At 44.6% G+C, this 25,099-nt stretch overlaps 1 protein-coding gene across 7 annotated transcripts in view; it reads left to right on the top strand.

Annotated features, from left to right (window-relative positions):
* sgk3 (serum/glucocorticoid regulated kinase family member 3) overlaps positions 1-24,320 on the top strand; it is a 212,814-nt gene extending 188,494 nt beyond the window's left edge. For all 7 annotated transcript variants that reach the window (XM_072467636.1, XM_072467639.1, XM_072467640.1 and 4 more), the window contains 4 exons: positions 7,328-7,423; positions 7,953-8,108; positions 23,014-23,103; positions 23,239-24,320. In XM_072467636.1, the coding sequence (XP_072323737.1) occupies positions 7,328-7,423; positions 7,953-8,108; positions 23,014-23,103; positions 23,239-23,409 (513 nt within the window). In that variant the 3' untranslated portion in view covers positions 23,410-24,320. The remainder of the gene's footprint in view (positions 1-7,327; positions 7,424-7,952; positions 8,109-23,013; positions 23,104-23,238) is intronic.
* The last annotated feature ends 779 nt before the right edge of the window (positions 24,321-25,099 follow it).

Genomic DNA, 25,099 nt, shown 5'->3' with positions numbered 1-25,099 from the left:
GGCCAACTGACATCTCATATCTTCATAGTTCCCTTTATTAAGATTCAGCACCCAAGTCTCCAAATCAACGACTTCACTCTCCATCTTGATAAAAAATTCTATCATGTTATGGTCGCTCATCCCAAGGGGTCTCATACAGCCAGAATGATTCCCTTCTCATTAGTATCCAGTCTAAGATGGCCTGCTCTCGAGTTGGTTTCTCCACATATTGGTCAATAAAACCGTCCCGTATACACTCCAGGAAGTCCTCCTCTACGGCACTGTGGCTAATTTGATTTGCCCGATCTATGTGAAGATTAAAATCACCCATCATCACCGATATTCCATTATTACATGCATCTCTAATTTCGTGTTTAATGCCATTCCTGGGGGCTTATATATGACACCCACTAATGTTTTTTGTCCCTTGGTATTTCTCAACTCGACCCATACAGATTCCACAGTGTCAGAGCTAATATCCTTTCTCACTGCTGTGTTAATTTCCTCTTTAACCAGAAGTGCCACACCACCACCTTTTCTTTTATGCCTGTCCTTCTTAAATACTTAAAACCCTGGGACATTCAGTTCCCATCGCTGGTCACCATGCAGCCATGTCTCCGTAATCCCAATTATAGCATACCCATTTATATCTATCTGCGCCTGGATACTAACCACATGCTGCATTTAACAGGTTTTTCCACATGTGTCCTTTGGCTTTTTTGCTAAATCATCTTAAATCGGTCTACTCTGGTTCTTCCTGAATGCAACTTTTTTTCCCAGTCTTCACTTTCCAAACCCTTCATGATCTGAATCTTCCAATCTATCCATGTAACTGAAATTACTGCATTCTGAAGAACGTTAACTCTCTTTCTCTCTCCACAGATGCTGACAGTCTTCCTGGCATTTTCCATTTTTATTTCAGATCTCCAGCATCTGCAGTATTTTGCTTTTATCCCTGCACCCTAGAATCATCATTCCTAAAGTGTCCCATTTTGGGCTCCACACTATATTCCAGTTGAGGCCGTACCATTGTTTTATAAGGTTCTGTTGCTCTTTTTAACCTTAGTCTATTTGCTCTGTTTAGGTCACCTTTGCTCATGAGTCGCCAGGTATCTTTATGATACCGCCACGTGGTTCAAGTTCAGGTTATGATTAATAACACAGCACACCGCTTAGTAAGGATTAAAACAACGGTCATTTATTACATACAACAAGCAATATTAATACCCTAATACTACTTTCTATACAATAAATCTATCACTACTGGCCAATACTTAACTTAGGAAGAGCCCACCAGGTCAGGGAAACGAATGGCTTGTCCAATCAAATCTGGCCCGCGGGATTCAAAAGGCTGCTACAGGTCGGTGGCTAGGTGTCTCTACCGGGTAGCGATCGCTGGATTCAAACTTACTGCTGCCAGTGGCTGGTCTTGTGAAGGTCTCGAGCAGGCGAAGAGGAGAGAGAGAGCGATCTGAACTTGGACCTTCACTTTTATAGGGCCCAGGGGCTTCCCGCCTCTCGGGGCGGCCCTTGACCCTGAGTCCCAAGTGATTGGATTCTGTCCCCAATCTCTGGGGTCGATGTGTCCAATGGTGAGGCGATTCCTCGATCGGGGGATGGTCGCTCACCTGTCTTTGTTTCGGCCACTGCAGGCGCCGACAGGTCTGGCCCGGTATTCAATTGCTAATATGTTGCAATTGTTCACGGGGATAGCCGATTTAACTGTGGATGTCTGAATAGATTGGTTGCAAACAGTCCTGAATGCAACTGTGAATACCTGGGTTGATGGGCTGTTGATAGCCCTGTGTATCGATCTGGGCTACCTTCCCAGAGCCGAATATGCAAAACTGTCTGCAGCTGCCTGCTTGTGTCTTCTTAGCTGCTTTTCCCAGCAGTCTTTCGGGTTAGCCGTTTTAAACTGGGTTTTGGCCAGATTAATCGGAACGCAGCCATTTTACATGGCTACAGTTCAACAAAACTTCCTTGCTTTTATACCTTCTGCCTCTATTATAAAGCCCCGAATCTCAAATGCCTTAATATCCACTTTCCCAACTTGCTCCACCACCCACTGCGATTTATGCACTTATTTCCCCTAGGTCCCTCTGCTCCTCCATCCCTTTATCTCGTTTTGCCTCTCCTCATTCTTCCTACTGAATTGTTCACTTCACATTTCTCTGCATTAAATTTCATCTGCCAAGTGTCCGCCTGTTCCACCAGTCTGTCTACGTTTGCTGGAAGTTGATCACTATCCTCCTCACAGCTTTTGTGTCATCTACAAATTTGAAATTGTGCCCTGCACACCCAAGTCTAGATTATTAATTAATAGATTTCAAAAAGCAGTGATCCGAGTACCAACCCCTGGAATACCCCACAATAAGCCTTTCTCCAGACCCAGGAACAACTATTCGCCACTACGCTCTTGCTTCCTGTCAATCAGCCAACTTCATATTTGTGCTGCCACTGTCCTTTTTTTAATTCCATGGCCTTTGACTTTGCTGACAAGCCTTTGGAAGTCCATGTACATCATCACATCAACCACATTACCTTCAGCAACCCTCTCTGGTACCTCATCAGAATACTCTCTATAAAATTATTTAAATGTGACTTTTCTTCAATAAATCATTGCTGGCTTTAAATTGATTAATCCACAATTTCCTAAGAGACTGTTAATTTGTCCTAAATTATCATTTTGAAAAGCTTTCCCACCAATGGGTTAAATTGACTGGTTTGTAGTTTCTGAACTTGGCCTTACTACCCCCGTATTTAAGTAGGATTTGAAGTTTATTGCCTGCGTTTCTGCAATTTCTACCCTTCCTCAGTACCCTCGGATGCATCTAATTTGGCCTTATTGATTTATCAACTTTAAGTGCAGTCATCCTCTGCTTCTCTTTCCATAGATTCTGCTAGCTTTTTCTGTTTTCATTTCAGATTTCCAGCATCTATCAGTCATTCTCAACTTTCAGCCATAGTGGCTACGTTTTATCGTGCAACCCGCCACATATTTCGTGGTGGCAGAGATGGCTCACCATTGTCCAGCAGCAGGATCTTCTAGTCCCGCTGTGGTCAACGGGGTTTCCCATTCAATGCAACCCTTGCCACCGGGAAACCCGCGACGGGGGTGCACCATCGGCTGGGCTGCAAGATCCCGTTTAGTGAATAGCCAGAAAATTCCAGCCTCAGTATCTCGACTAACACTCCTATAATTTCACCATGGCCTGAATTTTACGCTGCCTCTGGCAGTTTTTGAGGCGGATGGGGATGAAATTGCTTGGATGGAATTCCCTTGTGGATTGTGCCTGACCCAATCCAGATGTGATTCACTCCCAAGTGCAGATGGATTGCTCCTTGTCCTTTCCATCATTAACCTAAACCTTTATGATACTATGATCACTGTCCTCTAAATGTTCCCTCTTACTGTCACTGATCCACTTGACCCATCTCATTCCACAGAACAAGTTCCAGGAATGCCTCCTTCCTTGTTGGACCAGAAACACCATTATTATCCCAGTCTATATTAGGATAATTAAAACTCCCAACTTAAATGGTTTTTGCACCTATCTTGCAAATTTACTTCTCTCTATCTTCCCACTAGTTGGCAGCCTATTGAATACAGTATAATGGTAAATATTCCTTGTATTCATGAAGAGTTACTAGCCGATCCTTTCCTTTATTGAACCTGGTCTCCGTTCTCATCACAACATCATATTCCCATAATAATCTTTATTATTGTAACAAGTAGGCTTACATTAACAATGCAATGAAGTTACTATGAAAATCCCCTAGTTGCAACACTCCGGCCCCTGTTCAGGTAAACAGAGGGAGAATTCAGAATGTCCAATTCACCTAACAGCACGTCTTTCAGGACTTGTGGGAGGAAACCAGAGCACCCAGAGGAAGCCCACACAGACACATGGAAAATGTGCAGACTTTGCACAATGACCCAAGCAGGAATCACATTTGGACCCTGGCACTGTGAAGCAACAGTGCTAACCACTGTGTTACCGTGCCACCCACATGTGTCCACCTATGCGAGAAGCTCACCCAAATTATTTACCATGTGCCGTGAATTTGCATGTACGCACTGTAAACTTAATTTGGGCTTTATTTCATTCCTCTTATTCTGACACCATCTAATGTCTTACTGTGTCTTACTGTTTCTTTCGCTCAGTCTCTATATAGTCTGTCTCTCCTAATCCATTGTGCACCTTATTTTTCCTTTCTAATGTTACACTGTGGTTCCCATCTTCCTGCCAAGTTTGTTTAAATAGCATGAGCAAACCATTTGTCCCAGTCCTGTTGGGGTGCAATACATCCAACCTGTACAGTTCCCACTTCCTCAAACAGTCCGAATGCCCCAAGAATCTGTTGCCCTCTGTCCTCCATATATCCAGGCAAGCATTAATTTGTCCAATCCTCCGATACTCACTAGCGCGTGGCACTGGGAGTAATCAGAAGGTTACAACTTGAGGTTCAGCTTGCTAGTCTCCTTCCTAGCTTCCTAAACTATGCCTCTGGTTGTTCATCCTTCCTCACCATCACCTCTTCCTTCAGAGTGCTCAGTAGCTGCTCAATGTCATCCTTGATTCTGACGATGTACATTGCTGAATTAATCTCTGCAGCCACAGAAATGCCTGTTTTTTCCCTTGACTATAGAAACCCCTGTTGCTATTGCTTTCCTATTCTTCTTCAAGCAGCTGTGCAGCTAAGCCAGTCATGGTGACATGGAAATGGTCTGACTGCACTCTGAGAAACTATCACTCTCATCAGTGCTCAGAACGGAGTACTGTTGGGAGAGCACAATGCACTCCGATAACTCTTAGACTACCTGCTTGGTGGTTCTTATCTATCTGACTGTCACCCATCCCCTCAATGCCTGCACTTTCTTAACTGCAGGGTGAGCACATCTAGAACCATGGTATCCATTAAATTCTCAGCCTCATGGAGGAATGGCACACCAGCTACTTGCCTTCATCCCATTCCCTTGTCTTATGTCATTTTATTTTACGGGGGATAAGCTTAAATGTTTTTACTTGTGTCTTATCGATATACCTCAGATTTTAATTTATTGAAAATTCTGAATCCTTTACAGTTACTCTCCTTTTAAACTTGTATCCTCCTATATTTGATTAATTAATTTAACATTGGTTGTAATCAATGAATTATCAAATTGGATTTAAATTTTATACCAAGTAATTTATCTAATCTTACTTTATAGTTGATTAATTTGCATTAAATTAAAAGTTCGCCAGGATACTTGTCCCACATGCCTCCTTGTGTTGTAATGTAACTTTGCGATTTATCCTTGCTATGTTCTTGGGCCACCGCTATTCTTTTGGTCTCTGCTTTGTTCTCAGGCCAAATTTATTGACCAGAGTGACCACTGTTTGTTTGGGTGAGAATGAGCAAAGATTTATGGGTGGATCTCCATTGCTTTTGGGATGGGTGCACTGAATGATGGTCGCCATCTGAGCCTGTCAGCTGAAGCAAAATGGATAGCTGAAGTGAAGATCTAATTTGGCAACAGTACATCATTTTTGAAGAATAGCTAGGGAACCTGACATTTTCCTTAATAAAAAAAATGGATACATTCAGTACTGTAGTTAAGAATGTGCTGATTAAATTGTAGGAATCTGTACCTTTTAAAACTTGCAAATTTTGAGATTCAAATCCATACAAATCATTTAATTAAGAACAAAAATTGTCCTTTTTCATTTAAATTTTTTTTTTGATATTAAGGGGCAATTTAGCGTGGCCAATCCACCTAGCCTGCACATCTTTGGGTTGTGGGAGTGAAACCAATGTAAACACGGGGAGAAAGTGCAAACTCCACATGGACAGTGACCCAGAGCTGGGATTGAGTCTGGGACCTCGACGCCGTGAGGCAGCAGTGCTAATCACTGCACCACTTTGCAGCCCTTTAAGATCCCAGGTACTGATTGTTCATTGCATGAACAACTACTTTCCGATACCAGCCCTAATATTACCTTTGACTCTTTAAACCAGTCTCTCCTTGGTCTACTTCCAGTTTAATTTAAAGCATTCCAGATGAATTTTTTTAACACCAAATCATTTGCAATATTACATACCATTACAGGCAAAAGAAACGAGTCTCCCCAGTCTTGCTTCATTAGTCCGATGCCAACACTGAAGATCAGCCTTGTGACTCTCCCCTGCACTGAATGTTCCCTTGTTTCTTGCACATTACACAAAGTGCAGCTTTAACAGGACGCTGTATATCATGATCAAAAATTCCTCTGACTTTGATCCTACTGTTTTAACTTTCGTGGTTGAAATTTCTATTGGTTTTGCTGATTGCTGCTCTGCATTGGTTGCTTGTACACTTGTGTGTTATTTTACCCTAACCTATTTCACCATAATTTGCTACGTCATAATTATTTTTTGAAATTAAGGGGCAATTAAGCATGGCCAATCCACCTACCCTGCTCCTCTTGCGAGTTGTGGGGGTGAAACCCATGCAACAAGGGGAGAATGTGCAAACTCCATATGGACAATGACCCGGTGCTGGGGTCAAACCCGGGTCCCCAGCACCGGGAGGCAGCAGTGCTAACCACTGTGCCACCGTGCTGCCCCCTCTTCCATTTTTTTAATAGAAACTTTGACCCCATGAGTACAATGCTTTGGTCTGGCATTCCCTCTATAAATAGGTAACCATTGCAATCTAATTACGCCCCCCCCCCCCCCCCACATAACTTACGATTTGAAGGAATCCAATGGTTAACCAAGGATTTAATTAGGGTCTTCTATCAGATTTTATATTTAGTTTACTGTGGCGAAATATTGGCCAATTTAGTTTAGTTTTTACTCTTGCGAATTAGTATTACGTATACCCTTTATTATGTACCTGAAAGATGGAGCAGGGAGGCACGGTAGCACAGTGGTTAGCACAGTTGCCTCACAGCTCCAGGGTCCCAGGATCGATTCCCGGCTTGGGTCACTGTCTGTGCGGAGTCTGCACATTCTCCCCGAGTCTGTGTGTGTTTCCTCCGGGTGCTTCGGTTTCCTCCCACAGTCCAAAAGTGTGCAAGTTAGGTGGATTGGCCGTACTAAATTGCCCTTGGGGTTAGGTGGAGTTACGGGGATAGGGTGGAGGTGTGGGCTTAGGTGGGGTGCTCTTTCCAAGAGCGGTGCAGACTCGATGGGCCGAATGGCCTCCTTCTGCACTGTAAATTCTATGATTATTCTATATAGGCATGAACTCAACCCATTCTAAAAAATGAAGTCTTGAACCAGAGAAAACAATTGATCAGTGCAAACAAACTCATGATGAGGATGTCTTTTAATTAAAGATTGTAGCATTCTAGTAAATTTTTATTTCTCTGTATTTCAGTACCTTGCACCAGAGGTGCTCAAAAAACAACCTTATGATAATACAGTTGACTGGTGGTGTCTTGGCTCTGTTCTATTTGAAATGCTGTATGGCCTGGTACGTAATCTATCTTGTGTTATTGGGTTTATTGAGCATTTATCATATTTTTTGAATTAAGTATTCTACATTGATTAGAATGAAGTCTGTTTTCAGGCTGCACCGCGTATTGGGTGCAATAGTGTAGTCCATAGCAATCTATAGGTTTAGAACTCAAATCCTGCTGTGGACATTTATGGAAGTGGCTAGCACAAACAAAAATGACTCTAAAACAGACAATTATTAAAAATCCAACCGATTCATTACTTTTTGAAAGGGAACCTATCACTCTTACCTGGCTTGTTGTGACTCTAGTTCGCATTATCTGATATTTTACTAATGTTTTCCAATATAGGTACTACATGTCCAAAGTGTCATAATCTTGTAAGAACATAATTTGCTTGCCTTTATGCCGAGGATATTATGTGTTGAGTCCAGTGATCATATGACTATCTGAGAGAGGGAAAAATATTTTTAATCAATGGATTACAACAAATTGATCAAAAATAAAATAAGTAATTCAGCAAAGCCAATATGTTTTTGTTTGCAGCCTCCTTTCTACAGTCGTGATACTGCTGAGATGTATGAATACATCCTTCACAAGCCATTGCAGCTGAGACCTGGAGCAAGTAATGAAGCCTGTTCTATCCTGGAAGGGCTACTTGAAAAAGAAAGGCAGAGAAGATTAGGAGCAAAAGAAGATTTTGTAAGATGTTGTTGTAAAACCTTGAAATCATGCACCATTTACAAGTGTTTAGGGTCATTAGCAAGGTTCTTTGACAGCTCATAAAATCTTGTGCCTCAGAGCAGCATTTTGTTTTGTTGGCTGTATTCCGATCTGATAGGTTTGCTATGTGTCACTCTTGACTGAGTAAGCAATCTCACCTCTTGAATCAGAATATCATGGTCGGGGGTGATATAGTGGTAATGTCACTGGACCAGTAATTTAAAAGCCCGTGTTTTAGCTCTGGTGGAATTTATTAAAAAGGTTCTGCACAAGTGCTGATTTGGGCTGCATTGGAGTGCTTAAAATTGGAGTTTGGTGAGTGAGGGAGTTTAGTGAAGAGAAAAGGAGGCGTCCTTTCATTTTCTACCTTCAGCCTCCAGTAGCTGGATCTATCTTTGCTAAAGAGAAGAACTGATTGGTGAGTAACTGGTAATTGTAATAAATAGTTTTTAAAGTTATGGTATGGCAAGTCAGCTCAGCCAAGTAGAATGTGCATCCTGCTGTATGTGGGAAGTCATGGGCACACCTGTGTCCTAGATGAACACATTTTCAGAAGTGTCAACGGCTGCAAAAACTTGAGCTTCAAGTTTTTCAGAATTTGAGCGGCGGCTGGAGCCACTATTGTGCAACCGCAAGGCAGAGAGCTAAGTGGATGGCACATTTAGGGTTTGGTCACACCGTAGGTTAACAGAATGAAGGCTGAGATAAAATGGGTGACTGCCAAGCAGTCCAAGAAATCCAGACAAGTAGTGCAGGAGTCTCCTGAGTCTTTCTTGTTTTATAAAGGGTTTCCACTTTGGATACAGGTGAGGGCGATGGTTCCTTAGGGGCGTGCAGCCAGAACTAAACCTGTGGCACCATGGGTGGCTCAGCTGCACAGGAAGGGAGGAGGAAGACTGGAGGATCAATAGTAAAAAAAATCCATTGTCGGGGGATCAGAAAGGTGTTTCTATGGCAGTAAATGTGACTCCAGGATGGTGTGTTTTCTCCCTGGTACCATGGTCAAGGATGTCACGGTGTGACTGCAGGAAATCCTTTGGGGGAGGGTGAATAACCAGAGATTGTGGACCATATTTGTATTAATTACATAGATAGGAAGACAAATTATGTCCTCTTTTAGGGAGTTAGGAAGGAAATTGAAAAGCAGGACCTCATGAACAGCGATCTCCGGATTAACCCCAGTGCCATGTGCTAGTGAGCCTAGAAATAGGAGGATTGAGCATTGAACGTGTGACTGGAGAATTGATGTAGGAGGAAACGCATCTTATTTCTGAGGCATTGGGACTGGTTCTGGGATAGGTGGGACCTGTACAAACTTGGCAGATTACACCTTAACAGGATGAGGACTAATATTCTTGCAGGGAGATTTCCTCGTGCTATGGAGTCGGTTTTAAACTAGCTTGTCAGTGGGGTGGAAATTGAGGGGTAGTCTAGAGAATAGTAAGTTAATAGGTGAAATTGAAGTAAGGGAAAAGTTAACAGATGGAGTTGGTCAGGTTTATACTGCATGTATGTAAATTCAGGGAGTAGATTAAATACGATTGGTGAGTTACAGGTGCAGATTGCCAGGTGGAATTATGATGTTATGGTGTATTATGAGACCTGGCTCAAGTGTTGGTTATTAAGTATTGCTGGATACAAGGTGTTCAGAAAAGATAGGAAAGGAAGTAAAAGGAGGAGGGGTGGCAGTATTGGTTCGGAAGTGCACTGCAGTGCGAGAGAAAGAGGTGGTCCCAGAGGATTCAAGGACAGAGTCATTTTGGCTCAGTATTGCCTGTAGATCACCAACTAGTGGGAAGGATGTAGAGGAACAAATCTGAAAAGAAATTACAGAGAGGTGCAAATATTATACAGTAGTTGTAATGAGGGACGTAAATTGTCCTTTTACACTATCTCTATTCCAGTCTATATTGGGGTAGAAAGGAGCAAGTGTTCCTAGATTGTGTTCAGGAGAATTTTCTATAGCAGCATGTGTTCAGTCAAACAAGTAAGGAGGCACTGTTAGAAATGAGGTAGGTCAGATAGATCAAGTGTCAGTAGGGAAACATTTAGGAGACAGTGATCATTGTATCATAAGGTTTAGGATGACGGTAGAAAAGGATAATGGGCAATCCAGGGTAAGAGTAATTAATTGGGGGAGAGCTGATTTCAATGGGGCAAAACAGAGCTGGGCCCAATATCCTGGAACCAAAGAAAAAGCAAATTACTGCGGATGCTATAATTTGAAACAAAAGCAGAAAATACTGGACAATCTCAGCAAGTCTGACAGCATCTGTGGAGAGAGAAGGGAGCTAACGTTTCAAGTCTGGATTTAACCCGTAAATCGGACACCAAAGTAACAAAAAGAAATTCCCACCCTCACCCTACACACAAAAGGAAATGCCCTCAGCCAGAAAAATAGCAAGAATAAAAGCTGGGAGAGGAAGATCCAGACCTCTGAGCGAATAGACACACGAAGCGGAGCAGAACATGATGGACCTAATCGAATCGACCACCGACCGAGCAGTGGATGGAGCTTCTCTCGATAGAGCTCCAAAAACACAGGGACTCCTTTTAAGGACGACCTCATGTCGGCCATAGAAATTGCTGTGGCCCTCTTCAAAAAACACGGGAAAGAACAGGGACTGGAGACCAAGGAGGCAACTGTTTGGGACCTGGAGAAAGCGGCCATCGAGCAGAGCGATCGGACTGCCACGCTCAAGGCTGAGGTGGCAAGGTTGGTAACAACCCAGAGAGCACTCCAGGGGAGCTGATTTTGTACATAAAAAGCAAGAGGGTAGCCAGGGAAAGGGTTGGCCCACTGAAGGATAGGCAAGGGAATCTATGTGTGGAGCCAGAGGAAATGGGGCAAGGTACTAAATGAATACTTTGCATCAGTATTCACCAAAGAGAAGGAATTGGTAGATGTTGAGTCTGGAGAAGGGTGTGTAGATAGCCTGGGTCACATTGAGATCCAAAAAGACGAGGCGTTGGGCGTCTTGAAAAATATTAAGGTAGTTAAGTCCCCAGGGCCTGATGGGATCTACCCCAGAATACTGAAGGAGGCTAGAGAGGAAATTGCTGAGGCCTTGACAGAAATCTTTGGATCCTCACTGTCTTCAGGTGATGTCCCGGAGGACTGGAGAATAGCCAATGTTGTTCCTCTGTTTAAGAAGGGTAGCAAGGATAATCCAGGGAACTACAGGCCGGTGAGCCTTACGTCAGTGGTAGGGAAGTTACTGGAGAGAATTCTTCGAGACCGGATCTACTCCCATTTGGAAGCAAATGGACGTATTAGTGAGAGGCAGCATGGTTTTGTGAAGGGGAGGTCGTGTCTCACTGACTTGGTAGAGTTTTTCGAAGAGGTCACAAAGATGATTGATGCAGGTAGGATAGTGGATGTTGTCTATATGGACTTCAGTAAGGCCTTTGACAAGGTCCCTCGTGGTAGACTAGTACAAAAGGTGAAGTCAAACGGGATCAGGGGTGAGCTGGCAAGGTGGATGCAGAACTGACTAGGTCATAGAAGGCAGAGAGTAGCAATGGAAGGATGCTTTTCTAATTGGAGGGCTGTGACTAGTGGTGTTCCGCAGGGATCAGTGCTGAGACCTTTCCTTGTAGTATATATAAATGACTTGGAGGAAAATGTAACTGGTCTGATTAGTAAGTTTGCACATGACACAAAGGTTGGTGGAATTGCGGATAGCGATGAGGACTGTCGGAGGATACAGCAGGATTTAGATTGTTTGGAGACTTGGGCGGAGAGATGGCAGATGGAGTTTAATCCGGACAAATGTGAGGTAATGCATTTTGGAAGGTCTAATGCAGGTAGGGAATATACAGTGAATGGTAGAGCCCTCGAGTATTGAAAGTCAGAGAGATCTAGATGTACAGGTCCACAGGTCACTGAAAATGGGTAACACAGGTGGAGAAGGTAGTCAAGAAGGCATACGGCATGCTTGCCTTCATTGGCCCCGGGGCATTGAGTATAAGAATTGGCAAGTCATGGTGCAGCTGTATAGAACCTTAGTTAGGCAACACTTGGAGTATAGTGTTCAATTCTGGTCGCCACACTACCAAAAGGATGTGGAGGCTTTAGAAAGGGTGCAGAAGAGATTTATCAGAATGTTGCCTGGTATGGAGGGCATTAGCTATGAGGAGCGGTTGAATAAACTCGGTTTGTTCTCACTGGAACGAAGGAGGTTGAGGGGAGACCTGATAGAGGTCTACAAAATTATGAGGGGCACAGACAGAGTGGATAGTCAGAGGCTTTTCCCCAGGGTAGAGGGGTCAATTACTAGGGGGCATAGGTTTAAGGTGCGAGGGGCAAGGTTTAGAGTAGATGTACGAGGCAAGTTTTTTTACGCAGAGGGTAGTGGGTGCCTGGAACTCACTACCGGAGGAGGTGGTGGAAGCAGGGATGATAGTGACATTTAAGGGGCATCTTGACAACTACATGAATAGGATGGGAATAGAAGGATACGGACCCAGGAAGTGTAGAAGATTGTAGTTTAATCGGGCAGCATGGTCGGCACGGGCTTGGAGGGCCGAAGGGCCTGTTCCTGTGCTGTACTTTTCTTTGTTCTTTGTTGGGAAGGTGGAAGATCAGGAGAACAGGTCCTGCCGCCAGAACCTAAGAATTGTCAGGCTGCCTGAGGGCAGAAACCCAACGGAGAACATCATGCAGATGCTCGGAAAGCTGGTCGGAGGGGAACGCTTTGCCAGAGGTAAATCGGCCCACAGGTTGCTCCCGCAGAGGCCCAAAGCAGGAGAACCACTGAGGGCGATCATGGCAAAACCCCATAAATTCCAGGACAAAGAGCGGGTGCTGAACTGAATAAGGTCATACAGATGGGAGGGACTTGCAATCTGCATCTACCAAGAAATTGGGGCCGACCTGGCCAAGTGCCAGGCTAATGGCCAAGACAACTTTATTCAAAAGTAAGGTGCAGTTTGGAATGCTGTGTCTGGCGAGACGTTGGGGTGGGTGGGGGGGGGGGAGAGCAGAAGTGCACCGAAGTCGAGAAGGGGAGCGTAGGAATAGAACAAAATGGGCAGAGGGAGTTGCTCCCAGGGGACAACCCAACCACCCACTGGCGTGTATGCTACTGCACGAAAGAAGGGCGGAGGCCATGGTGCAGCTCCCAAAAGAACAGAGCATCTGGCAGAAGTGGGGGGCGGTGCAGAATAAGGGGGGAATGAAGGGTTAAGGGGGAAGGCAACAGGGAGAGAGAAGGAACGGCAAGAGTAGAGGGGCTCTGGGGGGTGCGTATGTAGAATGTTGGTTGCAAACAGGTCACACACAGGGGACAGCTGGAACAAAGAACAAATAGGTGTCCATCTTGGATGGACCTCCAAAAGGGCATACACGTGTGGTAAGTACGATTGACCCCGCAGGATTGGGTGGCCGGGGTCAATCAGAACCACCACCATGGCCCCCCCCCACCCCCCCCCCCCCCCCCCCCCCCATATTAGAATAGTCACCTGGAATATCAGGGGACTCAATGGCCCGGTGAGGGTAAGAAAGAGCTGGATAGGACAGACCTATCGAGTGTGCTGCGGTAAAGGGCGTTGAATGTAATGGTCAGCAGTATCCTGGAAGGGGCACCAGTGGTGCTTGTAAATATATTCACCCCTCACTGGGATGACCCAGACTTAATTTACAAAAACCGATGGTGAAGATCCCCGACCTATACTCCCACCAACTCATTATGGGGCAGACTTCAACTGCGTACAGGACCCCGACAAGTCCAGCCACAAATCCGGGAAATAATCGGCGATGGCAAAGGAACTGAACACCTTTACTGAGCAGATAGGGGTGTTGTGGTGGACCCATGGAGGTTCAATCAGTGAAGAGAGGTGTTCTTTTCTCCCAAGTTCCCAAAGTATATTCCCATTTTGATTTCTGTTTTCTTCCAGGGGTGGTAAAGGGGGAATACTCTGCAATAGCAATCTCTGACTACGCACCACACTAGGTGGATGTGAGGTTGTAGACGGGCTGTGCCCAGCACACCCCCATGGAGGCTGGACACAACCCTCCTCGCCGACTAGGCGTTGTGCAAAAGAATGTCACAAGCCATCGGCAGGTACCGATCCTGCAACCAGAACGGGGTGGTCTCACCCTCCACGTTCTGGGAGGCACTGAAGGCAGTGTTAAGGGGGGAAATAATAGCATATAAAGAACTCTGGGAAAGGAAGGAGAGGGCAGCTAGGCAACGACTGATCGACTCCGTATTGGAGGTGGATCGGTGACACTCCACTGTATCTGACTGTGGAAATACTGGCGGAGAGGAAAAAGCTATACACACATGACTGTGTGGCAAGATTTAAATCTAACTCAATCTATAAGTTTGCGGATGATACGACTGTGGTGGGCCGTATCTCAAACAACGACGAATCAGATTACAGGAGGGAGATAAATCACTGGTTGCATGGTGTACTGAAAACAACCTCTCTCTAAATGTTGGAAAGACCAAGGAACTGATTATCGACTTCAGGAAGCGTAGCACGAGACACACTCCCGTCTGCATCAATGGCTCCGAAGTGTGGATGGTCGATAGCTTTGAGTTCCTGGGGGTCACCATCACCAACAGTCTGTATTGGTCCACTCACGTTGATGCAACAGTCAAGAAAGCCGAACAACGTCTCTACTTCCTACGGAAGCTAAAGAAATTTGGCATGTCTGCATCAACTCTCAGCAAACTTCTACAGATGTGCGATGGAGAGCATCCTATCTGGCTGCATCACAGCCTGGTATGGCAACTGCTCGGTCCAAGATCGCAAGAAACTGCAGAGTGTGGTGAACTCAGCCCAACCCATCACACAAGCTTGCCACCCCCACATTGATTCTGTATACACCTCCTGCTGCCTCAGGAAGGCAGACAGCATTATCAGAGACCACTCCCACCCAGGCATTGCCTTCCTCCAGACCCTTCCATCAGGCAGAAGGTACAGAAGTCTGAAGACTCGCACATCCAGACATAGGAACAGCTTCTTCCCCACAGCTACAAGACTCCTCAACGACTCCGCCTCGGACTGATCTGTTCCCTGCAAGAACACTATTCATGACGCCCTATGCTTCTCTTGCTCATGTATTTGCTTTGTTTGGCCCCTTGTTCCGCACTGTAATCAATCACTGTTTGTCGATGTACCATTTTTCAATGTTCTCTGTTGATTATTCTTTTGTCTACTATGTACGTATTGTGTACATTCCCTCGGCCGCAGAAAAATACTTTTCACTGTATTTCGGTACCTGTAACAATAAATCAAATCAAAATCAAATCAGCTACAATTAGAATTTGACATGCTCTCCACTGGGAAAGCAGTGCGCCAACTCTGCCAGACATGGGGACCCCTTTATAAACATGCCTGCTGGTTCACTAGTTGAGAAAGCAGGCAGCCACGAGAAAGATGGCACAGGTGAAGGACAGGAAAGGTAAGCTAGTCACAGCGGCAGATAAGATCAATGAAGCTTTGCGACCTTTTACCTGGAGCTGTATGCCTCCCAGCCCCTGGAGGGGGACTCGAAGATGAGGCGGTTTCTCGACGGGCATGCCAGCCGTGGGGGTGGAAAACAGGCAGGGACTGGAAGCACCACTAGAACTGGGGGAAGTCACAGAGAGCACGACTCCATGCAGTCGGTTAAAGCACTGGGTCCAGCCGGACGCCCGTTGAACTTCTATAAAAGAAATTGCGGCAGCACCTGCGGGAGATGTTCCATGACTCGCTATCAAAGAGGGAACAGGCCGCCCACGCAGGCACAGATCTCTATATCACTGATTCCTAAAAAAGACAAAAGACCAGACGGAGTGCAGGTCATACAGACCCATCTCACTCCTAAACACTGTGCCAAAGTCCTGGCAAAGGCCCTGGCGACACGACTGGGGAGTTGCATGCTGGGCAGTAGACTAATGGCGGACATCAGACGCCTGCTGAACGTGATTATGACCCCACCCAAGGAGGATACCAGAAATGATCAGCTCCATAGACGCAGGGAAGGACTTCGACAGAGTCGAAAAGAGGTGTCTCATGGAGGTACTGAAACGTTTGGGGTTTGTGCCAGAGTTATCTCTCCGGTGAAACGACTGTACAGCACTCCCATGACGAGCATATGGGCAAACACAACCAGCTCTGAATGCTTCCAGCTGCACAGAGGCACATGGCAGGGATGCTCATTATCCCCACTGCTATTCGCCCTGGTAATTGAGGCACTGGCGATCGCTCTCAGATCAACGAAGGGGTAGAGAGGCATCCAGAGGGGAAATATGGAGCACAGAATCTCACTCTGTGCAGATGACCTGCCCCTCTATGTCTCAAACCCCTTAGCCAGCCTGGGAGGAATAATGAAACTCCTCAGGGAGTTCAGAGCCTCTTCAGGTTACAAACTCAACCTGAGCAAGAATAAAACCTTCCCAGAAAGAGTACGGGGGTGGATCAAAGAGTCGGGAGTGGATTGGGTAAATACGGAGGAAAACTCCTGCACGGGGACAACCCTCCAAGCAGTGGCCACGTCGCTACTCTCATTTCCCCCAGCCAAATACGCAAGAATCCCAGTGGTAGTGACCATGCTGAGGACATGGTATCAACGAGAGGCGAGGCCATATTGGATTTGGTACTGGGTAATGAACCAGGACAGGTGTTAGATTTGGAGGTAGGTGAGCACTTTGGTGATAGTGACCACAATTTGATTACATTTACTTTAGTGATGGAAAGGGATAGGTATATACCGCAGGGCAACAGTTATATCTGGGGGTAAGGCAATTATGATGCGATGAGGCAAGACTTAGGATGCATCGGATGGAGAGGAAAACTGCAGGGGATGGGCACAATGGAAATGTGGAGCTTGTTCAAGGAACAGCTACTGCGTGTCCTTGATAAGTATGTACCTGTCAGGCAGAGAGGAAGTGGTCGAGCAAGGGAACTGTGGTTTACTAAAGCAGTCGAAACACTTGTCAAGAGTAAGAAGGAGGCTTACATAAAGATGAGACATGAAGGTTCAGTTAGGGTGCTCGAGAGTTACAAGTTAGCTAGGAAGGACCTAAAGAGAGAGCTAAGAGCCAGGAGGGGACAGGAGAAGTCTTTGGCAGGTAGGATCAAGGATAACCCTAAAGCTTTCTATAGATATGTCAGGAATAAACAAACGACTAGGGTAAGAGTAGGGCCAGTCAAGGACAGGAGTGGGAAGTTGTGCTTGGAGTCCGAGGAGATAGGAGAGGTGCTAAATGAATATTTTTCGTCAGTATTCACACAGGAAAAAGACAATGTTGTCGAGGAGAATACTGAGATTCAGGCTACTAGACTAGAAGGGCTTGAGGTTCATAAGGAGGAGGTGTTAGCAATTCTGGAAAGTGTGAAAATAGATAAGTCCCCTGGGCCGGATGGGATTTATCCTAGGATTCTCTGGGAAGCTGGGGAGGAGATTGCTGAGCCTTTGGCTTTGATCTTTAAGTCATCTTTGTCTGCAGGAATAGTGCCAGAAGACTGGAGGATGGCAAATGTTGTCCCCTTGTTCAAGAAGGGGAGTAGAGACAACTCCGGTAACTTTAGACCAATGAGCCTTACTTCTGTTGTGGGCAAAATCTTGGAAAGATTTATAAGAGATAGGATGTACAATCATCTGGAAAGGAATAATTTGATTAGATATAGTCAATGCAGTTTTGTGAAGGGTAGGTCGTGCCTCACATATCTTATTGAGTTCTTTGAGAAGGTGATCAAACAGGTGGATGAGGGTAAAGCAGCTGATGTGGTGTATATGGATTTCAGTAAAGTGTTTGATAAGGTTACCCATGGTAGGCTACTGCAGAAAATACGGAGGCATGGGATTCAGGGTGATTTAGCAGTTTGGATCAGAAATTGGCTAGCTGGAAGAAGACAAAGGGTGGTGGTTGATGGGAAATGTTCAGACTGGAGTCCAGTTACTAGTGGTGTACCACAAGGATCTGTTTTGGGGCCACTGCTGTTTGTCATTTTTATAAATGACCTGGAGGAGGGCGTAGAAGGATGGGTGAGTAAATTTGCAGATGACACAAGTCGGTGGAGTTGTGGACAGTGCGGAAGGATGTTATAAGTTACAGAGGGACATAGATAAGCTGCAGTGCTGGGCTGAGAGGTGGCAAATAGAGTTTAATGCAGAAAAGTGAAAGGTGATTCATTTTGTAAGGAATAACAGGAAGACAGAGTACTGGGCTAATGGTAAGATTCTTGGCAGTGTGGATGAGCAGAGAGATCTCGGTGTCCATGTACATAGATCCCTGAAAGTTGCCACCCAGGTTGAGAGGGTTGTTAAGAAGGCGTACGGTGCGTTAGCTTTTATTGGTAGAGGGATTGAGTTTCGGAGCCATGAGGTCATATTGCAGCTGTACAAAACTCTGGTGCGGCCGCATTTGGAGTATTACGTGCAATTCTGGTCGCCGCATTATAGGAAGGATGTGGAAGCATTGGAAAGGGTGCAGAGGAGATTTACCAGAATGTTGCCTGGTATGGAGGGAAGATCTTATGAGGAATGGCTGAGGGACTTGAGGCTGTTTTCATTAGAGAGAAGAAGGTTAAGAGGTGGCTTAATTGAGGCATACAAGATGATCAGAGGATTGGATAGGGTGGACAGTGAGAGCCTTTTTCCTCGGATGGTGATGTCTAGCACGAGGGGACATAGCTTTAAATTGAGGGGAGATAGATACGACAGATGTCAGAGGTAGGTTCTTTACTCCAGATAGTAAGGGCGTGGAATGCCCTGCCTGCAACAGTAGTGGACTCGCCAACACTAAGGGCATTCAAATGGTCATTGGATAGACATATGGACAATAAGGGAATAGTGTAGATGGGCTTTAGAGTGGCTTCACAGGTCGGCGCAACATCGAGGGCTGAAGGGCCTGTACTGCACTGTAATGTTCTATGTTCTAACTCAGACACCACTTCAATCTGATTGCAATGTCCGCCATGGCCCCCATGGGCATGAACCATAGATTTACCCTTGCGACAATAGGTGCCTCCTTTAAAAGGTGGGGACAGGATGAAGGAATACTGACGGTAGGTGACCTAAATGTAGATGGTACAGTAGCGACTCAGGGGAACTAATGGACAAGCTCCAGCTCCTGAAAGGGAACAAGCTCTGGTATATGTAAATAAAGGACTTCCTCTGCAAGGAAACCGCTACATTCCCCCAGCTTCCAGGACACTCCCTACTGGACAGACTCCTAGCCCCGGGCGAGCTAGGGGACAATAGCTGCACTGACATACGACTGCTAGAGGTATGGCTACAACTGGATGAGACTAGGGAAAAGGTGGAAGAGTTCGGCATGGAGTTAGGGGAAGGACTCTGGATCGCAGCATTGCATAGGGCTAACTCCATCTCATGCACAGAGCTGGTAGTGCACAGGGCGCACTTCCAAGAGGTGGAGGACAAATGTGAACCGTATCAGGGAGGCTTGGGCCAACCACACCCATATGTTCTAGTCCTGTCCCAGACTTGTCGGGCACCGGACTGCCTTTTTTGAGGCCATGCCCACTAGTGGCAGTCTTCGGAGTATCCGAACAGCCAGAGGCCTTTACGGGGAAAGGGGCCGATACCCTAGCCTTTGCCTCCCTGATCGCCCGCCAGACTCCTGCTCAGCTGGAGATCAGTATCGCTATCCTAGGCCGCAGACTGGCTACCCGACTTATCAGAATTCCTAAAATGAAATTTCACCATTCGAGATTCGGAGGAAGGCTTCCGCAACACATGGAGGCAATTCACCAGCTTGTTTAAAGACCTGTTTGTGACCAGCAACCAATAGGGAAGGGGGGGGGGGGGGGGTGGTGGTGATGGGATGGAAGGGGGGTGGGGGAGGTGAGGGACGGTGAGGGATGGGTAGGGAGGACCGAAACAGATAATGAATGGGGGTTAAGGGGGGGGAATAGGAAAAGGGGAAGGGAGAAACACCAACTATAATAGGGTAAGCAGGGTAATCCAGAGGGGATCAATGGTAAGGAAGCACATGGGAGCAACCGCAACAACAACAGCAAGGTACGCCCATGTGGCACCAAACTTGTCCCTGGTATGTTTTGACCCCAGGGAGCAACATGTATATAATTAATACAGAATGGTTGTGGCACCCAATCACTGGGGGCCCAAAGGTAGGGCCCCCGTATCTGTACATATGTTACCTTTGTATACCTACCTGTTCATTTCTCTTTCATATTCCCATTCAGTAGATTTCTCTTTATTTTTGTGTGATGTTCTTTGCATCATGCAAATCAATAAAAATATATATTTTTTAAATAATAAAAGGGTTGAGCTGAGGAGATATGGAGAAACTTTCCATCCATAAAAGGATTGATTAATGAGATGGCACAGATTTAAAGTGATTTGTAAAGAAGCAAATGTATTGAGAGAAAGAACTTTTTCATATAATGAGTGGTGAGAGTGTGGATTACACTGCCTGAAAGTGTGGTGGAGGCAGGTTCAATCGAGGCATTCACAAGGACATTGTTTCTGTGTAGGGTTACAGAGAAGAGGCAGGAGAATGGCACTAATTGTTTCTGTGTAGAGTTACAGGTAAAAGGCAGGAAAATAGCACTAAGCCATAATGTTCATTTGGAGAGCTGGTGCAAACACGATGGGCTCTCTTCTGCACTATAACAATTCTGTGTGGTCCCACTCCACAAACTTAACCTACTCCATTGCAGCACTAAGGGAATGTCCCATTATCAGCTGCCGTCTTTCAGTTGAGGAAGCTCCATAAATATCCCAATCCTCAAAAGATTGGAGACCTTTGCGCATCAGTGCAAAATACAAGGCTGAAGAAGCATTTGCAACCATCTTCAGCAAGAAGTGCCGAGTGGATGTTCCATCTCTGCCTCCCGTTAAGGTCCCCAACATCACAGATGCCAGTTTTCAGCCATGTTTTAGGCCCATGTCGCACATCAGTAATGGGCACCGGAACTTTTAAACATCAGCAGGAGTATCTGTTGCCCATTATACGCATCACCTGATTTCCTTCCCATTGACCCTGATTTGCCCATTTTTATTCCCCCATCAGGTTAAAAGTTCTGCCTATAGTTTTGAGATGCACCTGTCACACAATCCATTTGCAAAGTGCTCATCAAGAAAACAATTCTGATTTTCTAAACTTTCCAAGAAATTACTGAATAAAATAATTCAGATAGTCATCTTCACTTTCTTTCATCACTTTCTTTCATCACCTTCTTTATTAATAAACTTCTACCACATTATTTGCCTCATTAGAAATAATAACATGGGTAATCTATTCGATGGTCATTATTTATATACTAAAATTATACCACATGAATATGGTATTTACGTGGAGATTCTGAAGACAAAATAATTCTGACAAGTAGTTTATTGCCTGCTTTTTGGTGCTAATTTTCAAACTGTTTTTGCGATACCTAATCTAAATTTGTTCACAAAATGAAACTTGAGATTTGATATATAGGTGTGAAAATTAAGGGTTATTCTTTAACCATGGTCTTTTTCTATAGCTGGTCTTGAGTTTCAAATAGGGTCCTATGAACAGCAACCAGTCCATTTTTTAAAAAAGTGGTGGTATTCAAAAGGGATATTGGTCAGGATATTGCAGGACTCCCTACTCTTTAAGTACTTCTTTGAATCACAGAATGGTACAGGACACAAGGAGGCCATTCGGCCTGTCATGTGCTGCATCTCTGAAGGAGCAACTCCCCTAGTGTCACTTCCGCACCTTCTTCCTGTAGCCCTGCACATTCTTCCTTTTCAGATAATATTTCCTCTTGAATACCTTAATTCAACCTGCTGCCACCACACTCAAAAGCCATTGGTTTCTAGATCCTTCCACTCCGTCAAAACGTTTTTTTGTCATGTCACCATTTCTTCTTTTGCAAATTACCTTAAATTTGTTCCTTCTTGTTCTCACTCCTTCTACCAGTGGGAACAATTCTTCCCTATCTGTCCAGATCCCTCATGATTTTGAATACCTCTATCAAATCTCCACTCTGCCTTCTCTTCAAGGAAATCAGTCCTAACTTCTCTAATCTATCTACCTAACTAAAGTTGCTTCCATCTTGGATTTAAAAATCTTGGATGCAACCCTTCTCACTTCCTTGTATCTGCCGGTATTCCTAAAGTCTGTGAACCTGGGCTGAAATGAATTTAAAAGAATGATTGTTGCAATCAAGGCAGGTAGCCACATTATATTTAAATGACTTGCTGATAATCGTTATTGGCACAAGTAGGCTTACATTAACACTGCAATGAGGTTACTGTGAAAAGCCCCTAGTCGCCACATTCCGGCGCCTGTTCGGGTACACACAGGGAGAATTCAGAATGTCCAATTCACCTAACAGCACGTCTTTCGGGACTTGTGAGGGGAAACCGGAGCACCCGGAGGAAATCCACGCAGACACAGGGAGAACATGCAGACTCCATACAGACAGTGACGGGGATCCCTGCCGCTCATCCCATCTCCATTAAGCTGGGGAGTTTGTTGATTTAAATTTAAATGTTTCAGTTTTTTTTGCAATTTAACTGCTGACATGACCCCCACCCACCCAATTTTGTAAGTTTGAGCCCAGGATCTCTGACAATGCAGCATGCCCGTTATAATGTACTGAAGTATTAACCTAGATTATGTACTCGGTTCCTAAAACGATGACTGATCCTACAGCATTCTGACCAACAACCTTTTGAACACCTTCATTAAATATGATTAAACTCAGCTATTATACTCCCTACGGTAAAATAATTTGGAGACGCTTTGATCCAGTTTTTGCCAAGTGGGAGCTTCACTACCTGGACTCGCATCTTAAAGACAGTCAGTTGAGCCAATTACCAGATTTATATTATTCTGTGTTTAGTACTAATATGCCTTTTTATATAAATGTTTTAAAGAATCTATGCTGTACATTGATTTGCTGTGGGGTTGTATTATTGCAGGCTGAAATCAAAAGCCATCCTTTTTTTGATGTTATCAACTGGGAAGATCTAGATCAGAAGGAAATTCCCCCACCATTTAATCCCAATGTGGTATGTTTCTGTTTTTTCAGCAATTCAAAAAAAAAAATTGTAAATAATATTTAATATCCGTATAGAGTAAACTGTATGCGATGTTATGTGTATGTGACGGTAGAAAGATTATTATTAATATTATTTGTGTTTCAGGCTGGACCTGAAGACCTACAAAATTTTGATCCAGAATTCACAGAAGAACACGTGCCTCAATCCATTTGTCGATCTCCCGACCGTTCAACAGTTAATGCTAGCGTTTTAGAAGCTGATGATGCATTTATTGGCTTTTCTTATGCCCCACCAACTGAAGATTCATTCTTATAAAGGACAGTTTCACTGTTTCTATAGGGAAAAAAGCTAATGAGCAGAAAATGAAAGCACTGTTCATTCAGCTTCAAGGCATCAGCATATGGGCTTTTGAATTTGTACAACTATCTGAATTCATGCAGCAATTGGGTGAAAGCCAGTGAATTAATGGGGCTTACACCCTAAAAGTACTATAAAGAAATTTTACATTCCTTGTGAAACTTACAACTGATCCAAATATTTAATTGCTTCACTCTTTCTAAGTCTGAAGATTCCAAAGTGATGCTATTTTAAGGATAGTCTGCTTGTTTAAGATTTTCTTTGCTGAAATTTTGGTGACATGCTCTATGTATGCAATTTAAATATTGTGAACACAGCTTACCAATGTTGGATAATTAAGTTTGGACAAGTATGTTGTGTGATATTTCTTTCAGAATTAATAATGTATTGTGTTCCAAAAATAGTGTTGAGATGCCATGTCATAACATGGCTAATTGATTATATTTTACACATTTTGACCTCACACCATCTTATTTGATGGAACATGTCAAAATCATCTATTGGTTTTGGTTATAACTTCACTCCTTTACTAGAAAGTCCAATTAAATTGTCACTGTATATAAAACTGCATATATGATGTAGACATTACTTGAATAATGGAGGGAGAATTGTGGCCACTCAGGTGAGAGATATGAAGATTTGAGTTATTTAATATGTACTGGCCATCAATTATTAATCATGTCTGTTTTGTTTGAGATTTGTACTGAAAACATACAAATTAGCAAACTGTAGTTGAATTAGATGAAACTGTAGTTTTATAATTGCATAGTGTATTTAACTCCATGCTGTTTCTGGAGATGGATATATATTGATAACCGGAAAGCTTCTAAATGGCACATGTTCAGAAAAAAATATATATATTCTATCAACTTGCATTGTTTTTTTAAAAAATATTTTAATTCAATTTTAGCAAATTTTCAACAAACCCCCTTACAGAAAAAAGAAGAGCATAAAACACATCAACATCGTACACTCATATTGCAAATTCCCCCAATGTACAAACCACCCCATGAAACAATAATAAACACATACCCGAAACCCCCCCCACGTTGCTGCTGCTACTGACCACCTCCTAACGTTCTGCTAGAAAGTCTAGGAACGGTTGCTACCGCCTGAAGAACCTTTGCACAGACCCTCGCAAGGCAAACTTTACCCTCTCCAATTTAATGAACCTTGCCATGTCGCTGATCCAGGCTTCTACGCTTGGGGGCGTCGCATCCCTCCACTGTAACAGAATCCTCCGCCAGGCTACCAGGGCACAAAGGCTAGAATGCCTGCCTCTTTCGCCTCCTGCACTCCCGGCTCATCCGATACCCCAAATAATGCTAACCCCCAGCTTGGCTTGACCCTGGTGTTCACCACCTTAGGCACACTCCTCGCAAAGCCCCTCCAAAACCCATCCAGCGCCGGACAGGCCCAGAACATATGGGCGTGGTTTGCTGGGCTCCCCGAGCACCTCACACACCTGTCCTCTACTCCAAAAAACCTACTCAAACTCGCCCCTGTCATATGCGCTCTGTGAAGAACCTTAAATTGTATCCGGCTTAGCCTGGCGCAAGAGGAGGAAGAATTAACCCTACCCAGGGCATCAGTCCACAGACCCTCTATCTCCTCCCCAAGCTCCTCCTCCCATTTACCCTTTAGCTAC

Source organism: Scyliorhinus torazame, chromosome 11 (assembly GCF_047496885.1).
Source record: "Scyliorhinus torazame isolate Kashiwa2021f chromosome 11, sScyTor2.1, whole genome shotgun sequence".
In the NCBI taxonomy this organism is placed as follows: Eukaryota; Metazoa; Chordata; class Chondrichthyes; order Carcharhiniformes; family Scyliorhinidae; genus Scyliorhinus; species Scyliorhinus torazame.
Note: the sequence above shows the minus strand (reverse complement) of the source record. Positions and strands in the feature narration are given on the sequence as shown.